This window comes from Tursiops truncatus, chromosome Y (genome assembly GCF_011762595.2).
Source record: "Tursiops truncatus isolate mTurTru1 chromosome Y, mTurTru1.mat.Y, whole genome shotgun sequence".
Classification (NCBI taxonomy): Eukaryota; Metazoa; Chordata; class Mammalia; order Artiodactyla; family Delphinidae; genus Tursiops; species Tursiops truncatus.
The window spans coordinates 5,446,500-5,463,592 of NC_133428.1; the positions used below are offsets into that span (position 1 = coordinate 5,446,500).

Consider the following 17,093-nt stretch of genomic DNA (forward strand, 5'->3'; position numbering starts at 1 on the left):
GCAATGTAAACGCAGTTGATTTGATATCATTTTCAACTTACAGATTGGCACCAATCAGAAAGTTTGCACGGCAGTGAGGAAACAGATCTGACATCACTGGGGGGTATCATGAATTTGCACCTCTATGGGGGATGACTGGGCAGTGTCCATAAAAACTAAATATACACATGCTTTTCTTCCTCACAAAGCCAACTTCAGGCACTAATGCAACACACACACTTGCACACAGCCACAACAACGTGCTTACAGAGATATTCACTGCAGCATCTTGACAGCAAAAACTTGGTCACAGCTTAAGTGGGTTAATCAAACCCATTATGACCCAGACTTGTAACAAATCCTCCACTGGTATTGTCTCCCTTTGGCCCTTAAATAAAATCTTTCTGTTGATTTCAAAATCTGTTGGACTGTGATTTCTTCATATGGGAGCTCCAAAATGATTTTAAAAAGCAATCGTTATGCCAAGTATTTAATGATCCAGGCCACATAATTTAAATTCAATTTTTCAAAAGACAGACCTTTGATAAAATCATGTTTATTTTTACGTGAACATGAAATTAAACCGAGTCTACAACAATGTACATCCACCATCCGTAAGAAAAGCCTAGTTGACATATTTCTTAAATGTATACTTATTTATGAATCAGTCATAATTTCATATCCTTAAAGAAATACCCATCCTTTCACTCTTCTCTTCTTTAATGAGGCATTTATGCTTATAGTATGATTGCAATGCTTATAAAAATGCCAATGTTATTCAGAGTTACAAAAAGACTGTATGCGTTTTTTCTTATTATGAAGCAAGTCAGCGTGCACAATCTTGACCTCAAAGGCAACCCGTGATGACTCACTGGGGAGAACATGGACGCTCTCGACCTTTGTACCCAGGTGCTCCGAGCCAGTTAGCGAGGGAACCCAAGCATATTGACCAACCTGGCCCTCAGCTCTTGACGACTGGCCGACCCCATCCATGGATGGATGTCATATATTTGTGTTCCATCCTGTAGAATCCTGAATGTCATGGTCACCACTGTGCACACCAGGTCATAGGTATTTGTTGAACACAGCAATGAATGGATAGGATAAATACCAATCCTTTTTTTTTTTTTTTTTACACCATTTCATATACTCTAAAGTTATCATAGTGTCAAAGACAGAACAAGTTAAAGAGCCAGACGACGGTCTCCAGCAATACCTCGAGAAAGAAACTCCAAACGCTTTTAGATAACGCAGGGAGGAGAGGTCACAGAAAGGATACGGGCGTGGAGAGGGGTTGAGTCCTCAACAGCAGGGGGTGGCGCAGATGCCTACCCCTCAAACTACTGGCAGAGTTTCTGAGCTTCAGAAGGGAGAAAGACCCAGCCTTCATGACTGATACGTCATAGCAGCCCTCTCCCAAGTTAGGTGCTTTGTGAAGGCAGCCCACGCAGGTGTGCTTAACGTCATACCTTTGAACCTGGAGAGGCTGATGTGAAACACACAACAGTTCTTTACACCGTCATCCGTGACAAGAGGAAGTCTTCCCAGGAAACCGCCACTGCTCTGGGTTACTATCCTAAGAGCTTTAGACGAGGCAAGCCTGTGCCCCTGGAAACTAATATTTCCGCGGAGGGTAGTCTACGGGTGGGGTCCAGCCCGTCTGCAACACCAGGGCTTCTGCACTTCCCGAGATGAACACAAAAGTCCACGCAAAGCCCTTCTGTATAAAAGCAAGCATTCTGGGCGCTGTGCAGTGCGTGCGCGGTCCTAAACGGGGGAAATGCTTCTAAAGGTGGAGAAGTCATCGTGTGTTACCGGGAGAAGAGCAGGCATTCCGTTCATTGCAAGATGCTATAAAGAGCGAGCACTTACCGCGATCGTCTGTCTTACAGCCCCAGAGAAGGGAACAGGGGATCCATCCCACTAGTTTCACAACCTTTTTTAAAAGTCACCCCATGGCAAAACATTAAGTAAAAAGTACTTGGTTTCTAATTTCTCTTTATTAGTTTGGTGTGGGAAAAAAAAAAATCCTAGTAAATGGGAGAACTTTTGAGGAAACTAGCCGAAGGCTTACCTCACTCTATAAAAAGGTCAATGTCGGCAGAGGTTCAGACGCATTCAATTTACAGGCAATTGGTAAACAGCGCGGCGTTTCTGGTTGGGGAACTTCAGTGGGGTTGAATGACGGGGACTTGGTCGGTCAGCCTTTCACAGCACACGGGAAACCCCTCAGGGCCGTGGAGAAGGTGAGTGTAATTGCCCTCTGGAGGCAAAACTCATCCCAAGTCAATCTCACCCACCCAGCACGGTGGTGACGCACCTCAAGATTCAAACCAGGAATCCCAAGTTGAGCAAAGGCACGGACAAGCCGGGGCTTGTTTCCAGCGGGGCCGCTCTGTCCCTGCAGGCGATCTTTGGAGAGGCTCAGCAGGCCAGCTCGAGACCCTGCTATGACTCACTTGGCTGCCGACCTCCTATTTCTCCAGAAGGGTCTGTTGAACTGCAGAGGACCAAGACACAAGAACAGATTTTACAAGGCACCCCCAGCGGCCCCGACAAGCACGCGAGTACCTGCAGGTGGAAAATTCCAGAAGCGGGTGACGCTATTTCTACAGAAGATAGAAGTGTGCTCAAAGCTCACTGCTGACAGAAAGCAAAAACTAAATCCAACGGGTCAGAAAAAACAATTCAGTACATTTCATACTACGATGCAACGGCCACTCGTAAAAAACGGACACTTCGGGAAAAGTAGAAAGAAACTAAGAAGAGGCATTCTCTACTCGCGACTTCTCTGAGACGGTAAGAAATGTCTGTAAACTACAAATTTCAGAATAAATAATTCTGTAAATGAGGGGCCACGGCGTTGGTTCATTGACAACAATGCAGGGCTAAGATTTTCGGATCAGTTCATTTCTGTTTTGGGGTCTCTTTCGCATTTTCTTGTCCTTAAAAAAGGACAGCTCATGTTACACATCCTTCCCTTATTTGAAAGAGCAACGAGCTAGACACTTTCTAAAAGTCCGTATGTTTAGAATTAAAACTATGTTAACTTTTCACTAAAAACTTATCTCGGGACTTCCCCGGTGGTCCAGTGGTTAAGACTCTGCCTTATAACGCAGAAGGCATGGGTTCAAATCCCTGGTTGGCGAACTAAGATCCCGCATGCCGTGGGGTGTGGCCAAAAACTTTAAAAAAAAAAACCCCAAACTTATGTCAATTCCACAGGCGTCCTATGCAATAAATGTTGCCTTTCTTGGGCAAAGGAGTGGGTCTCCACATATATACACAAACGAAAGAAAGAAACACACACAGGTGTCTAGACACATAATTTGTGTTTTCCTGCCGTTTTCAGAAGTGGTTCTAATCACGGAACGTCCCACCTCTGGCCCTGAGAAGTTTCCATGATTTGCACCACCTCCTGTTCTTGGTCCAATTCTCCACCAGGTTGGGAGGATTCTGTAAAAGTGACCGCAGCACGTGAAAATGCTGCAAAGGGTGCATCTCAGAAGATGCAATCCGGCCAGCTGCTGACTCCGGCCATGCGGCAGTGGGGCGACGCTTGGAAAACTCTCCTGGCCGACATTTAAAGAGAACGTGAAGCGGACTTAGGTCTCACCGGAAGCCTCAAGCCCCGGAAAGTCTATGTGGCATCTCCCCAGAGAACCCCCTTGAAAACTTCGAGACACAAAGGATCCCATCCAAGAATCTGAGCAGGACAGTGGTGAGAGGAGGAAAAACAGACCCGCAGGGGGGCGGGGGGGGGGCGGGCCACTCAGGACGCTTCTTACCGGGTGGCTCGGCGTTGGTGCCCTGATGGTTCTCCATGTTCATCTCGCCTTGGTCAGCTGCAAGAAGAACAAAACGCCCCAGGAGGGTGACTACCAAGACAACCCCCCCTGATGGTCACTCTCAAGCTGAACTGGCCTCCCACCTCCTGTCTCCATCCGCTGCCCCCAAGCAGAGGACCGCCCTGGTCATCAAGGCACGAAGGGCACCTCGCGGGGTCTGGCTTCTTCGCTCCCATGCTTCTTCAGTCTATCATTTTATTTCCCAATTTCTACTCCAAAAGTTTTCGAACACACATACGTCAACGCAAAGAGGACCCTGCCGCGCCCCGCCGGCCCCCAGAAACGATCTCCCAGCATACAGTGCGAGGCGACAGAATTCAAAATGCACGGGCGAGCGGGGCGGGGGACAGGACGGGACGGCAGGGTGGAGGGCGGGATGCAGTGGGAGATTGGGATGAGCAGATGCAAACTGCTAATGCTGAGGATGGATCCACAACAAGGCCCTACTGTAGAGCACAGGGAACTCGATTCGATATCCTGGGATACGCCATCATGGAAAAGAATATGAAAGCGAACATATGTGTGTATAACTGAATCACTGCTGTGCAGCAGAAATTAACACAACATTGTAAACCAACTACACTTCAGTTAGAAACAAAAACGCAGGAGAGATTCCCAGTCAGAACATGTTTATTTCTTTACTGCATGCTTGGGAAGGGACACGGAAGCATGTATGACGTGAAAAGGACTGAAGTAGCTCACGGGACCCATGACGACCGTTCTCCTATATTCCCGAAGCTTTGATTTTTGCAAAACCGTAGCATCTGGGGTTAGCATCATGCGTGAACACCCAACACCACTTTTCATCCCGGTCCCAGAAACACGCATCCCCCCCGTCTGTATGAAATGGATTCCGTGAGCCACCACCCTTTCCCCCAACCACGAAAGGAGACCCCAGTCAGAGACCAAAATTCTAAGATGACAAAAAAAGAAAGAGAAACACCCAAAGAGGAGAGAGTTTGAAGAGATCTGTGAAAACACTGCAGGGCGGTCACTGCCAATGTCACGTCTTCTGCTGGCCGGGCAGGAGGCAGGCTCTGAACACGCTCACATTGTAGAGTCAACTATTATGACGATAAATCCTAAATGTGCTTTAATTTCATGTGACAAAGAAACTCCCTACCAAAAGAAAAACAAAGGAAGAAAAAACCCAGTCAAAATATTCTAACGGGTCCGCAGAAAACCTATATCCAGGTATGTTCAAGGAAAAGGAAAAAAGAAATGCCCCTGGGAAATAATAAAGTACAGCCAAACCCAAATCCATGTGGGGCCAAACGTTATTTCCAACAAGTAAAAGACATGTTCAATCCATTATCTGAAGAGATATTTGGGGGGAGGGGGAGGGGATGCCGGCACACCCAGTTTTGATGTTGGTGTCACCAACGCCCAGCATTTGGGGAGAGCCTGAGAGTGGGTGGGTGCTTCGTGGGCGGGGAAAGGGATCGGCCCCCTGGGATCCGTTTAGCCGGAGCCGTGTGGTCAGGGATGCAGGGCCGGATTCCCCGATGCCAAGCGCCCAACCCAACCCCGTGGACCCCTAAGAGGAGACCCGGGCTCCACCAGGTGCATCTTCCCGCTGCAACCTCACCACTTAGAAGGCCAAACACACCCCATCTCAAACTCAAAACCAAAGCAGCTCACATGCCTTTCTTTTAAGCTAGGAGCCACTCGAGCTATGAAGGCAACTACAGCAATGGCAGCTTTCGGGGTCTCTCTGTGTGCGGGCTGTTTATGTAAACACAGCAGGCACTGGGGGCCAAAAGCAGACCCCAGAGACCACTGACCGGCAGGGTCTCATCTGTAGTTCACACCCAGGACTTCATTCTTGGGGCACAGAGATTCGATTTAAATGCACCCCTGTGCTAACCGGGACACGGGCTTTATTTCATCAGAACCAAGAAATCTGCGACGCTTTCTTCAAAGACCCAGACGGCCAGCAAGGTGACCACTGTCAAGGCCATCAAGGTGACCGGTGGAAGATGACCAGGCCCACGGGAGGAGCACGGAGAGCCTCCGTTGCAGGGTTCTTTTTTTTTTTTTTTTTTTTTTGCGGTACGCGGGCCTCTCACTGCTGTGGCCTCTCCCGTTGTGGAGCACAGGCTCTGGACGCGCAAGCTCAGCGGCCATGGCTCACGGGCCCAGCCACTCCGCGGCGTGCGGGATCCTCCCGGACCGGGGCACGAACCCGCGTCCCCTGCATCGGCAGGCGGACTCTCAACCACTGCGCCACCAGGGAAGCCCGAGAAGCCAGCACAAGAAGGAGATGGTCTGATGTTAAAAAGAAAAAAAAAAAAAAAAAAAAATGCAGCGATGACTTCCATGCTTACGGGGATATACAAGGATGCAAGAATTCTAGGGTGTCAAGATCCCAACACTCACGTCTCCGCTGACCTCAGAAATTTAAGATCGTGAGATTTTTAGGTTTTGCCTAAATATGTGGATTTTTTTTTTCACCCGCTGCGAACTGGGAAATTCACATAATTGGCAAAAACTGATCTGAGCAAGAGTTAGGAAATACTTCATGGAAATGGACCATAAAAATCCAGGGGCTATGGAATCAGAAGGGTAAAAATTCCATCATGAGCGTGAGAGAGGAAACCCTATGACCCAGGGCCGGCTTTGCCCCAGGACTCTGAAAACAGGACGGCTCACCCCCTGCAGGATACACTGGCAAGGATGGGGGATGCTGAGAAACCTGGTTCGTTCATGGAAGCCCCCGCCGGTACCATTTCTTTCTGTTGGATTTTACGTTAAAAGGAAATGTCTGCATTTCTCTTCCTCATTCTGAAGCTACCTGGGCCTTAAAATATCATATCATACGCTTCTGTGCACCGTGAAGGGAGAAAACATATAGGATTCAAGGCATGGCATCTGGTCTGGGAGAAACACATCACGGTGGCAGTTTTACTAATAAGGAAAAGGACAAATGACAAGGTCTGCTTTCGACTCTGCGTCTTGGTAGATAAACACGGATCGGAAAGGACGATCTTGAGGCCCCACCTGGGGTTTTCTGCTCATCCCTAGGTCTTCGACTCATCTGAAACGGAAAGTCAGGAAAGGAAAATGAAAGAGAAACAAACAATGAGAAGTAAACGTCCAAAAGGTTTGCTTCAGGTGCGTGCCCACAGCCCACGCAGCAGTGAGAGCGGTTAGGAAGATGCCCTCTGGGCTCAGAAGTTGAGGAGACAAGCTGACAGAGCAGAGCATCACAGAGTGGACACCAGAATTAAGTGGGGGGAGGGAAGGGGGGCGGGGAGGAAAGGAGGGAAGGCAGGAAGGGAAGGAGGAAGGAAGGAAGGAAAGAAGGGAGGGAGAGGACATGCCAGTAGCTCATTTCACCAAAGCCGCAAGAATCTGCTACCATCAAGGACAAGGGAAGCAGCTGGCGGATGTGCAGTGAGCAACGAGAATCAGCTATCGACCGCATCCAGTGACAACAACCAAACACTGTGCCCTGTCCCAGCGGGTCAGTCTCAGCGTCACCCATCATTTAAACTGGTGACTTGAACCCAACCCACGAAAACGCAAAGACACACATCAACCAGGAGCCTGCGTCCCAAAACGGCTTTAAGAGGCCAGCTTGCATCACTTGGAAGAAAACCAGATTAAACTCCTAGAGTCACAACTTCAAACCTTTAGGCATAAAAGACAGAGCTACCAAACTTTGCTGGCTGTGGAGGTTTTCTCATACCTTCTCACAAAATGTAACACGGAGAAGCTCTTAGCTAAGTATATAGCAAGGCTGACAGTACTAGATGGATGTGTCTCCACGTTGGGAAAACACATCTGCTTCCGCCGTAAGTGCTCGAGAGGAAGCTTGGCGCAAATTCAACAGACACTACAAAATTCAATACAACAACGAGGTCCCGGAAAGTCACTCTGCAAACCGCCACGCTCAGAGAATAATGGTTCACCCCAAACCACGCTTCCTCCAAGGACGCGAGCTCACTGTACACGCGGGAGCCACATCCTCCTTACGAAATCTCCAAGCTCACAGCTGCACACCTTAAAATAACCACCCCAGAAATAAAGCCTATAAACTAGTCCTGCACGGACCTGAAAAGGTCTAGCATCGTCATGGACCCGATACCTGGCCATCTCTGCTCATAAAAACACATAACTGACAACAAACACTGAATTCATTCTATAAGGCGGGTCTATAAACCGCGATATCTACGCACGTAGTCAGAAAGATGCTCACTGTTTGCGTTAGACTCGGTGCTTATATGAGAAAAGGGACCCAAGTTTCTTTGTGTCACTGCTGGACACTTTACAGCTGGAGACAAAAGTGCTTATACTGAAATCAGAAACACCCGCTCCCTTCCCTCATGAAGGTTCACCCCCCCCTTTTTTTCCTTTTTCTTTGTGCATCTACATCAGCTCAAGACCACGGACCTGTGAAAACCACAAAGCAAATCAAAAATTTAAAGTCGCACCTAATGTTAATTCAGCCTACGAAGACAGACTGGAGGACATATTCTAGGGGAATGAATGGAGCCAGCCTCTCCGGAAGCAAAAGTTGAATCCTCGCCTGCTCTGAGCCAGTTCTTCAGAAAGTTCGCTTTGGTTTTGAAAATCGGACGTTCAACTCTTTCTACCCGGGAAGCTTTGCGTTTCCATGCCCACCCCTTCCCCCTGCAATGGGGGAACAGTGCTTGAACCCAAGACCAAGACCCCGGGGTGGGGTAGGGTGGGATGCAGAACACCTGGTTTTCCCAATTTCTGAGTCCCTTTTCCAAATATGAGATGATGTCAAGTCTATTAAGACTCTTGGGTGTTTCCTCAAATCCCTGTGTCTTGACATACGAACATCCAGAGAGTCATGTATCCCGTTCACACGGTAACAGAAATGCTTTGTAATTCCAGAGTCCAACTGGGGTTCACCTGAAGATTTTCAGGAAATCTCGGGGCCAGGACTTCCTGTTTATCTTGCCTAGCGAGCGCCTTCCTCTCCTGGCTGGGCGTCAAGCTCTGAGTTTGAGTATCTTCAGAGAAAGTGGAAAGTGTGATTGAAAAGGAAACAGAAATTCACTTCTATCGAATCCCTAGTCTTTTAAGTCTTCGCTCGTTCTAGGAGAAGCAAAAGAAAACGGTGTTTTCTTTTGTGCTGTTTCCCCCCACTTGGTTCTAACTGTAGATCTTTTGTAAGTATCTCCTGGAACTTGGTCATCTATCCATTTGGGCATTGCTGGACGCCCACCATTCCGCCAGCCAACCACACTTTCCTGAGCGTGGCCAGATGGAAGGCGACCCACTCACACGAGGGAAATAAGATGCACTCAGGCACCCTTACCCTCCACTGCTAGCAGAGGGATATAAAAATGGCCTCTTATTTTAGGTCTCTGAATCCAAACGCTGTGTCAGACTTTTAATTTCAGGCTATAAATAGTGTTTGTGAACCTAGAAATCTAGAATGATGCAAGATGAAGGATAAACTCCATCCCTAGAGGGTAACTTGGCCTCCATCAAGTCTTCTGGGAATTTCCCAAGAACCCTCAGGAAAGGGTCCTTTAGGCAGATGACACCTATGGCCAACGGCAAAGTATGGATAAGGACTTAGGGTCATACACAGAAGGGAAGTTCAGATACCACAAGCCTCCTCCAAGGAGGATGGGCAGCCACGGCCACAAACACCGCAACCCAGCCCTCGCTGGTTCTCAAAGCCAAACCTGGACAGAGCCTTCCAGAGATGCACAAACATAAACTGTGCTCAGAACAGCAGAACTCACTGATGTCAGGACGAATCGTAAGTAACTTAGCATTTGAGTACAAAGTCCCAAAATGCCCGGTGATGGAATTCCGATCTCTGTGCTGTAACGGTGGTATTCGGCGGTCCATGTAAATAACAACGAATGAATCGTAAGAACTAACATTTCTTCAACACTCACTCTCTCCCAGGCAACCTGTCAAGACTTTCACACATGACCTTATTGACCTTCACCCATGACCTTACTGACCTTCACGCATGACCTTACTGACCTTCACACATGACCTTACTGACCTTCACAATGACCTTATTGACCTTCACAAAAATTCTAAAGCGCAGACTCTCATCTCTCCCCGTTACGGGGACGCCCGCCCCCCAAAATGGAATGGTTAGTAACTTGCACCAACTCACACGGCTAAATGCAGGAGACGCTGGGATCAAAGCCACGAAGTCAGATCCCAGTTTTCTAGCCACTTCGGGAGCCCCTCGGCCGCCTTCCACGTGTCTGTGCCAACCTGAGCTCTGCTTTTTAGTTCTTTTTTTTAAAAGAAAGCACGCTTTTCAAAGCAGCAAGGCCCCACGGAAAGGACGCGGCGGTGAGCACCTTACCGTTCTCTCTGAAGCAGAGCTTCTTCTTCTGGTAGGCGATGAAGCTGGAGATGGCCCCGGCCACGGCCACTGCGACGGCACCGATGATCCCAGGGACCACCCCCGGGGAGTCGGCTGTGGAAGGAAGCACAGGACACCATGACACACGTAACCCTCGCGCACGGACCACGCCGGGGGCTGGCGGCCCTGCCCGGAGGAAGAGGGTGGGGCTGAGGCCTGAGAGGCGGGGCCCCCGGTAACCACAGAGGGCCCGTCCCTCCGGAGCCACGTCTGAATTCATTTTACTACGCGAGCTGTTTCCAATCCAAGAACTGGCTCCCAGTGGGAGGCCAAACCCCATCTCTTCCCCACCCCTAGGACCAGCTCAGCTGTCCTCCCAGCTCAGTGAGGAAGGTCTCAGGTGGGTGATAAACCCACAGTGGAAGGGGGCCCAGCGGGGACCACTCAGAGGCCGTGTGACCTCAAGCAGCCAGATGGCCGTCTCTTCATGTACCTTCCGAAAAATCAAAGTCGCCCACCTCTTCGTTAGTCTCATGTGCTCTAGGGTGACGGGGTTTCCACCCCCCACCAAGAATCCTAAAACTACCTGCATCCGTCCCACATCTACAGCTGTTTCTTGACACGGCAGGTGCACAAGACATCCTCCCCCGTGAATAAAAAGGAGGACGGTGTGATGGACGGTTCACCCTATGTGTCAGCTGGACTGGCCAGGGCCTGCTAAGCAGCTGGGAACACTTTATTTCTGGATGTGTCCATGTGGCCGTCTCCAGAAAAAAATAACATTCGCACCCGTTAGCCTGGGTAAAAGCCGTCACCAACGTGGACGGGCATCGTCCAATCCACTGAGGGTCTGATTAGATCACAAAGGGACAATTTGCTCTCCGCCTGAGCTGGCACGTCTGTCTTCTCCCGCCCTTGGACATCGGTGATCCTGCTTCTTGGGATTTTAGACTCAGACTGGGACCTACGCCATTCGCTGTCCTGGTTGTCGGTGTTTTGCATGGGGACTGACTGGCCACTTCCCTGAGTGTCCAGCGTGCAGACAGCAGATCGAGGCCCTTCTCAGCCTCCGTAACTACGTGGGCCAACTCCTTACAATAAGTGTCTTTCTACTCATCTCTATACATCCTAGTGGTCCCGTTTCTCTGGAGGACCCTGGCTAATATGGGTGGCGTTCCTTCTTAGGGCACCATGGGAGGGCGACTGAACTTAAAATGCAGATCCCGTCGGTAGCAGGTAGACCTCAAGCTAGTGCTCTTCACGGACACTGTGGGGTTTTTTGTTTTTTGGGTTTTTTTTTGCGGTACGTGGGCCTCTCACTGTTGTGGCCCCTCCCGTTGCGGAGCACAGGCTCCGGACGCGCAGGCTCAGCAGCCATGGCTCACGGGCCCAGACGCTCCACGGCATGCGGGATCCTTCCACACCGGGGCACGAACCCGTGTCCCCTGCATCGGCAGGCGGACTCTCAACCACTGCGCCACCAGGGAAGCCCTGTTGTTTTTTTTTAACCAATTGAAGGTTTGTGGCCACCCTACGCCACGCAAGTCTATCAGCGCCATTTTTCCAACAGCATTTGCCCACCTCACGTCTTTGCATCACATTTCAGTAATTCTTCTAATATTTCAAGTTTTTCATTATTATTCTGTTTGTGACGGTATCCGTGATCTCTGACGTTACTCCTATGACTCGCTGAAGGCTCAGAGAGTGGTGAGCATTCATTAGCAATAAAAAGTTTTATAAATCTAGGCCTGCACGTGGTGTTTTTTCTTGGCCATAATGCCCCTGCACACTGAACAGACTACGGTGTAGTGTGAACATCCCTTTTAGATGCACCGGGGAACCATACAATTCGTGTGACTTGCGGTATCGCGATATTCGCTTGACTGCGGTGGTCTGGACCTGAATCCCCAGCATCTCCGGGGTCTGCCTGTGTTTCCGCTGAGCCCCCTTGGAACGCGTGTCCAGAGAACCATTCTTCATGCCAGTATCTTTCAGATGACGCTGCAAATACTAAAAGTGAGGCTGTGACCACTGGCTCCTGCTTTCCTCAATAGTACACGTGAGGAACCCAGGACATCAGGAACCAGGGGTACGTACCCTGCTCCGCCCCTCCAGGCCTCTGGTTGCCGCCATCACCGCCTCCTGTAAGAGAGGAACGAGGCTTGGTGACAAATGGCGCTGGGAAGACGTTCGGTAACCGAAAACTCATACCAAGGACCAGCTCCTCTGACCCTGGGTTGTGAAGGTTCCTTAAGAGAAATGACCGTGGGACTGATGAGGCCGTTAATATCAGGGTGTCCCTTTCCACTGCTGGGAGGGGCTGTCCTCGTTCTGCGGGCGGTATCACCTGTCTTGCTCCCGTGTCCCTGAAATCTAGGCTTGGCACCTGACTCAACCCCCTGGCCCCATGGTGGGCCCCAGGAGACCCACTGAGTCTTCAAAGTCCCCCAGGGATTCGGGGAGAAACCCAGCAAGGGCCTCAGAGCCCACCTGAGAAGTGGGCACAGCTCTACTCCACCCTTGAAGAAAAAAAAAGAAAAAAAAAAGAGAGAAAAAAAGTGGAGAAAAAAAAGAAACTGGTATAACCTAAATGCTCGCATGGCTATGGGGTCATTCCAGGCACATTCCTGTTACCTCTCAGGCCCCCCAGTCTCACTAGGGGTGGTTGTCAGCCATGTGCCATCCAGGGACCCACCACCTCTGGGTGTGGTCTTCCTTTGTGCTTTCCCCGGGGCTAAGGGATACCGCTTCACCACCCCCTCTACTTTTTCCACATGTAATGCCAAGGGATACTCGATGCTTTTGTCGTTGTTTGTCTCGTTTTGTTTTTTCTTTTTGCCCACACTACGCAGCTTGTGGGTCTTAGCTCCCCGACCAGGGACTGAACCTGCACCCTCGGCAGTGAAAGCGAAGAGTCCTAACCACTGGACCGTCAGGCCATTCCTGATACTTGATGTTAAGCTGATGCTTGTACAATTATTAGTGCACAAACCAGGAATCCACCCAGTGGACTGTACACTTGTGAGGGTGCCTTTAGCTTTGTTTAATGTCAGCCAGTCACTCCCAGTGTGTCTTTACAGTATAGTCACACAGGCACTGCATGTTACATGGCTATGGAGCAACACTGCCTGCTACAAAGGAGGGGCTGCATGTTACGCAGCTACAGAGCCAGCGTACGGCCTGTTACATGCAGTGGGTAAGAGCACGTTACACGGGTATCAAACTAGAATCCTGTCTGTTACACTCCTCAAAGTGGAGCGATCTTGTACAGCACCTAGAGATGTAAATTTAAACGGAAAACCAATTAGAAGGTAGACAGTTAGCCACTGTAGACATGACTTTGGGGACCAGGGTAGAAGGGGTTTACTCTGAAAGGTATGTGAGCTCAAGAGGGGAGGTAGGGGCATTCCCAGTAGAAGGCAAACAAGTTGATAAAAAAGCATGTCACCGTAAGGGCGTGACTGATAGAAACAGACTTATAACCCTTTGGGGGCTGGTTCATCCATTGATGTCAATCAATGGCACTCCAACAAGCAAGGATTCAAAGCAAAAATGTTTCCAGTAACATTTAAGGCAGGCCAGAGAGGAATGAACCCAGCAATCTCTTACATAGTCCTCTTACCAGTGGGACTATCAACGATCCCAGCCATTCTGGAAAGCAATTTAGCAATCCATGAAGGGATGTAAAAGTGGGAACTCCTTTCAGAAACCCTACTTCTTAGAAACCACCTTAAGGGAACCACATGGAGGACATCCGATATCAAAGCGTAAAGATATGTACAAGAAACCGGTGCAGAATCTAAAAATCACAACAAACTAGTGAAAATAACAAAAAAGAAGCAGCCTCACAGATATAGAGAACAAACGAGTGGTTCCCAGTGGTTCCCAGTAGGGAGGAGTGGTTCCCAGTCTGTGCCCAGGGGAACGGGCAAAACAGGGGGAGGGGATTAAGAGGTACAAACTACTATATATAAAATCAATAAGCTACAAGGATAGATTGCACAACACAGGGAATAGAGCCAATATCTTATAATAACTTTAAATGGAGTACAACCTAGAAAAACACTGAATCACTACGTCATACACCTGAAACTTATACAATACTGTACAGCAACGATAAACTCAAAAAAAAGTATTAAGGAGTATCAGGCAGTTAACTAAAAATGTTATTTTTTTATTAAAAAAAAAAAAGAAACTGGTATAACCTAAATGCTTAAAAAGAGAAGGGACAATAAACAGATTGTACACGCAGGGGGAAGAACACGGGTCAGGGCGGGAGTGTGGGGAGACATCAGAGCATGAAAGTCCCTCGCCAAGGAGGTCAGAGTCATGGGTCACCTCCTGGGAAATCTTCACATCATCTTATTATTATTATTCACCGTGTACGCTCCATTCTCCAAGAAACAAACAAGAACCAGAGCTCGATGGCAGAGTTAGAAATAAAAGATTTCCCCAACTGGGGGCTGAAGCCAGGGCTTTCTACCTGGGGGGGAAGCTGGAGTTAACTGCCATGGAAGGAGCTTCCCTCCAGGGGGAGGTCCAGAGGCTCTGAGTCTGCAGCCCTCCTAGGAGGCTGTGGGCCAAGAGTGACGCCCAAATTCAAGGCTGACGCACAATCTTTCCCCACCTCCTGAGGGTGACCCAAAGGAATCCTGGGGGAGAAGATCTTTACCTTGTATCTGGCTACGCCTTATATATTGCATACACATATGCCTATTTTAGATTACATATGCATAACAGATGAATATAGTACAAATATATTTATATGTAACATACGTATACACGATCATTTATCCATACATAAGTACATAAAAATGACTATATATCTCATCAAGTTATAACTATTCTAAGCATATATTAATTTTACACTTATTTTTTATTATATTTAAATACTGCTTTGCCTCCACATGGACCTAAGATTTTAAAGACAGAGGTGGAAAAAGGACCTACGGTAGAGCACAGGGAACTCCGCTCAATATTCTGTAATAACCTACACAGGAAGAGAATTTGAAAAAGAACAGACACGTGTCTATGTAGAACTGACTCACTTTGCTCTACACCTGAAGCGAACACAACATTGTTCATCACCTCTACTCCAATATAAAATAAAAAACGGAGGGACTTCCCTGGCGGCCCAGTGGTTAACACTCTGCCCTTCCTGGTGTGGGTTCAATCCCTGGTCGGGGAACTAAGATCCCACGTGCCGCGCGGCGCAGACAAAAGATTAAAAAAAAAAAAAAAAGAGAAAGACAAAAAAAGAAGGGGAACCCTACCTCCATCTGAAGTCCCATCAGTAAGGTCCGAATCCGAAAAGCCATCTAGAAGGAAAAAGACAGCATCATGTCTCACATCAGAACCGTCGGGAGTGTCTTGATGTCTTGGGGTGAAGGGAAACGTATCAGAATCAAAAGCAGACATGGGGTGGCGGGGAACCCCATAAACGTACTACTCTATGGAAGGAATCTTTCAAAGATACAATTACTGGACTTTCCCCAGTGGTGCAGTGGTTAAGAATCCGCCTGCCAATGCAGGTTCGAGCCCTGGTCCGGGAAGATCCCACATGCCGCGGAGCAACTAAGCCTGTGCGCCACGACTACCGAGCCCGCGCACCTAGAGCCCGTGAGCCACAACTACAGAGCCCGCGTGCCGCAACTACTAAAGCCCGCGCGCCTAGAGCCCGTGCTCCGCAACGAGCGAAGCCACCGCAATGAGAAGCGCACGCACCGCAACGAAGACCCGACGCAGCCAAAAATAAGTAAATAAATAAAATAATTTATTTATTTAAAAAAAAAGAAATAAAACCATAAGAAAGCATATGAAGGTGGCTTCAATTTGCTTTGCAACTCATACGTCTAAAATAGCAGAGAAACATAACATTTTCAAAATTAGGGATTAGTTATGACAGTATATAACTGCCAAGAAAAGTCATGATAAAAATTATTAAATGACGTAAGAAAATGCTTATGGAATACTAATACGCAAAACGTAATGTTATGACACAGTGTGAATAAAAGATTGACAGTTTTACTTAACAGTTGTTTCATTTAAATTGATATAAAATACTAGGGAGAAAAACCATCTTCACTGTGGTAGAGGACGGACAGTATTTCTACTTTTCTGCATTAAAAATTAAACAAATGTATAAACAATCAAAAAAGCCAACTCAAAATCTGAAGTTTCAACAGCCATTCAACTCAGAACACTGATGTCGGTCAAATACTCAGAGAGTACTATGATGTGTCCGAAAAAAGGCGGCAAAAACCTTTAAAAAAAAAAAACAAAAACCAAGGGCTTCTCTAAAGGGAAAGAACAAGCTGATACTTTTCTCCATATTGATTCTCTATATTTAAAATCTTACATTTAATGTTTTAAAGTTTCCATTAAAACCTTGGAAGTTAAATCAGCAAACTAAAAATCAACCCCGAACCAAAAATATCTTTTTGTAAACTGTTTTCCACGACTGGAAGATGGGCATTACCTTGCACAGAGAGTTCACAGTAAGATCGCGCTAAATCTGAAATTACCTCCTTTCAGCTGACATGGAAATCGCTGTACTCTGAAAAACACACAAGGACCCACAGGGGTGAGAAGGTCTTACCAGAAGAGCCGGGCTGCTTGGGGTTTGGATTAGGTTTTGGTTTGGGTGCTTCGGGTGTCACCGGGTCATCTGTAAAAGAGGAGAACGGCAATTATGAGCACTTTGCAGTCAAAACAACAAAACGTGCATTTGCACACAGGTGGTTTACTGAACAGTTAGAAACGGAAGCATGTCCTTTGTCACGGCAGGGCAAGTACTTTGTCATGATGGGGATACCCGTACACACAGGCACCCGTGGATTTCTTTCCATCATCATCCAGCTGCAATACTTACATTCATGTATTTCCAATAGAAAATAAAGCAGACGGCTGGACCAGCTACAGAGTTTGCGGAGCCCGGGGCAAAATGAGAA

At 48.1% G+C, this 17,093-nt stretch overlaps 1 protein-coding gene across 10 annotated transcripts in view; it reads right to left on the bottom strand.

The window, feature by feature from the left end:
• Window positions 1-1,960: 1,960 nt before the first annotated feature.
• Window positions 1,961-17,093, bottom strand: part of LOC101315493 (CD99 molecule (Xg blood group)) — a 33,072-nt gene continuing 17,939 nt past the window's right edge. Inside the window, exons 5-11 of one of the 10 annotated variants that reach the window (XR_012329451.1) lie at window positions 16,742-16,810; window positions 15,417-15,461; window positions 12,241-12,285; window positions 10,144-10,257; window positions 6,828-6,864; window positions 3,768-3,824; window positions 1,961-2,479 (exon numbers count right to left, since the gene is read on the bottom strand). Coding sequence is in view for 9 of the 10 variants with exons in the window: in XM_073799747.1 (XP_073655848.1) it covers window positions 2,454-2,479; window positions 3,360-3,551; window positions 3,768-3,824; window positions 10,144-10,257; window positions 12,241-12,285; window positions 15,417-15,461; window positions 16,742-16,810 (548 nt within the window). In the remaining variant the exon portion in view is untranslated. Of the gene's footprint in view, window positions 2,480-3,359; window positions 3,552-3,767; window positions 3,825-4,439; window positions 6,865-10,143; window positions 10,258-12,240; window positions 12,286-15,416; window positions 15,462-16,741; window positions 16,811-17,093 lie in introns of those variants that run through there. The other 9 variants (XM_073799747.1, XM_033850193.2, XM_073799748.1 and 6 more) reach the window with 9 other exon arrangements.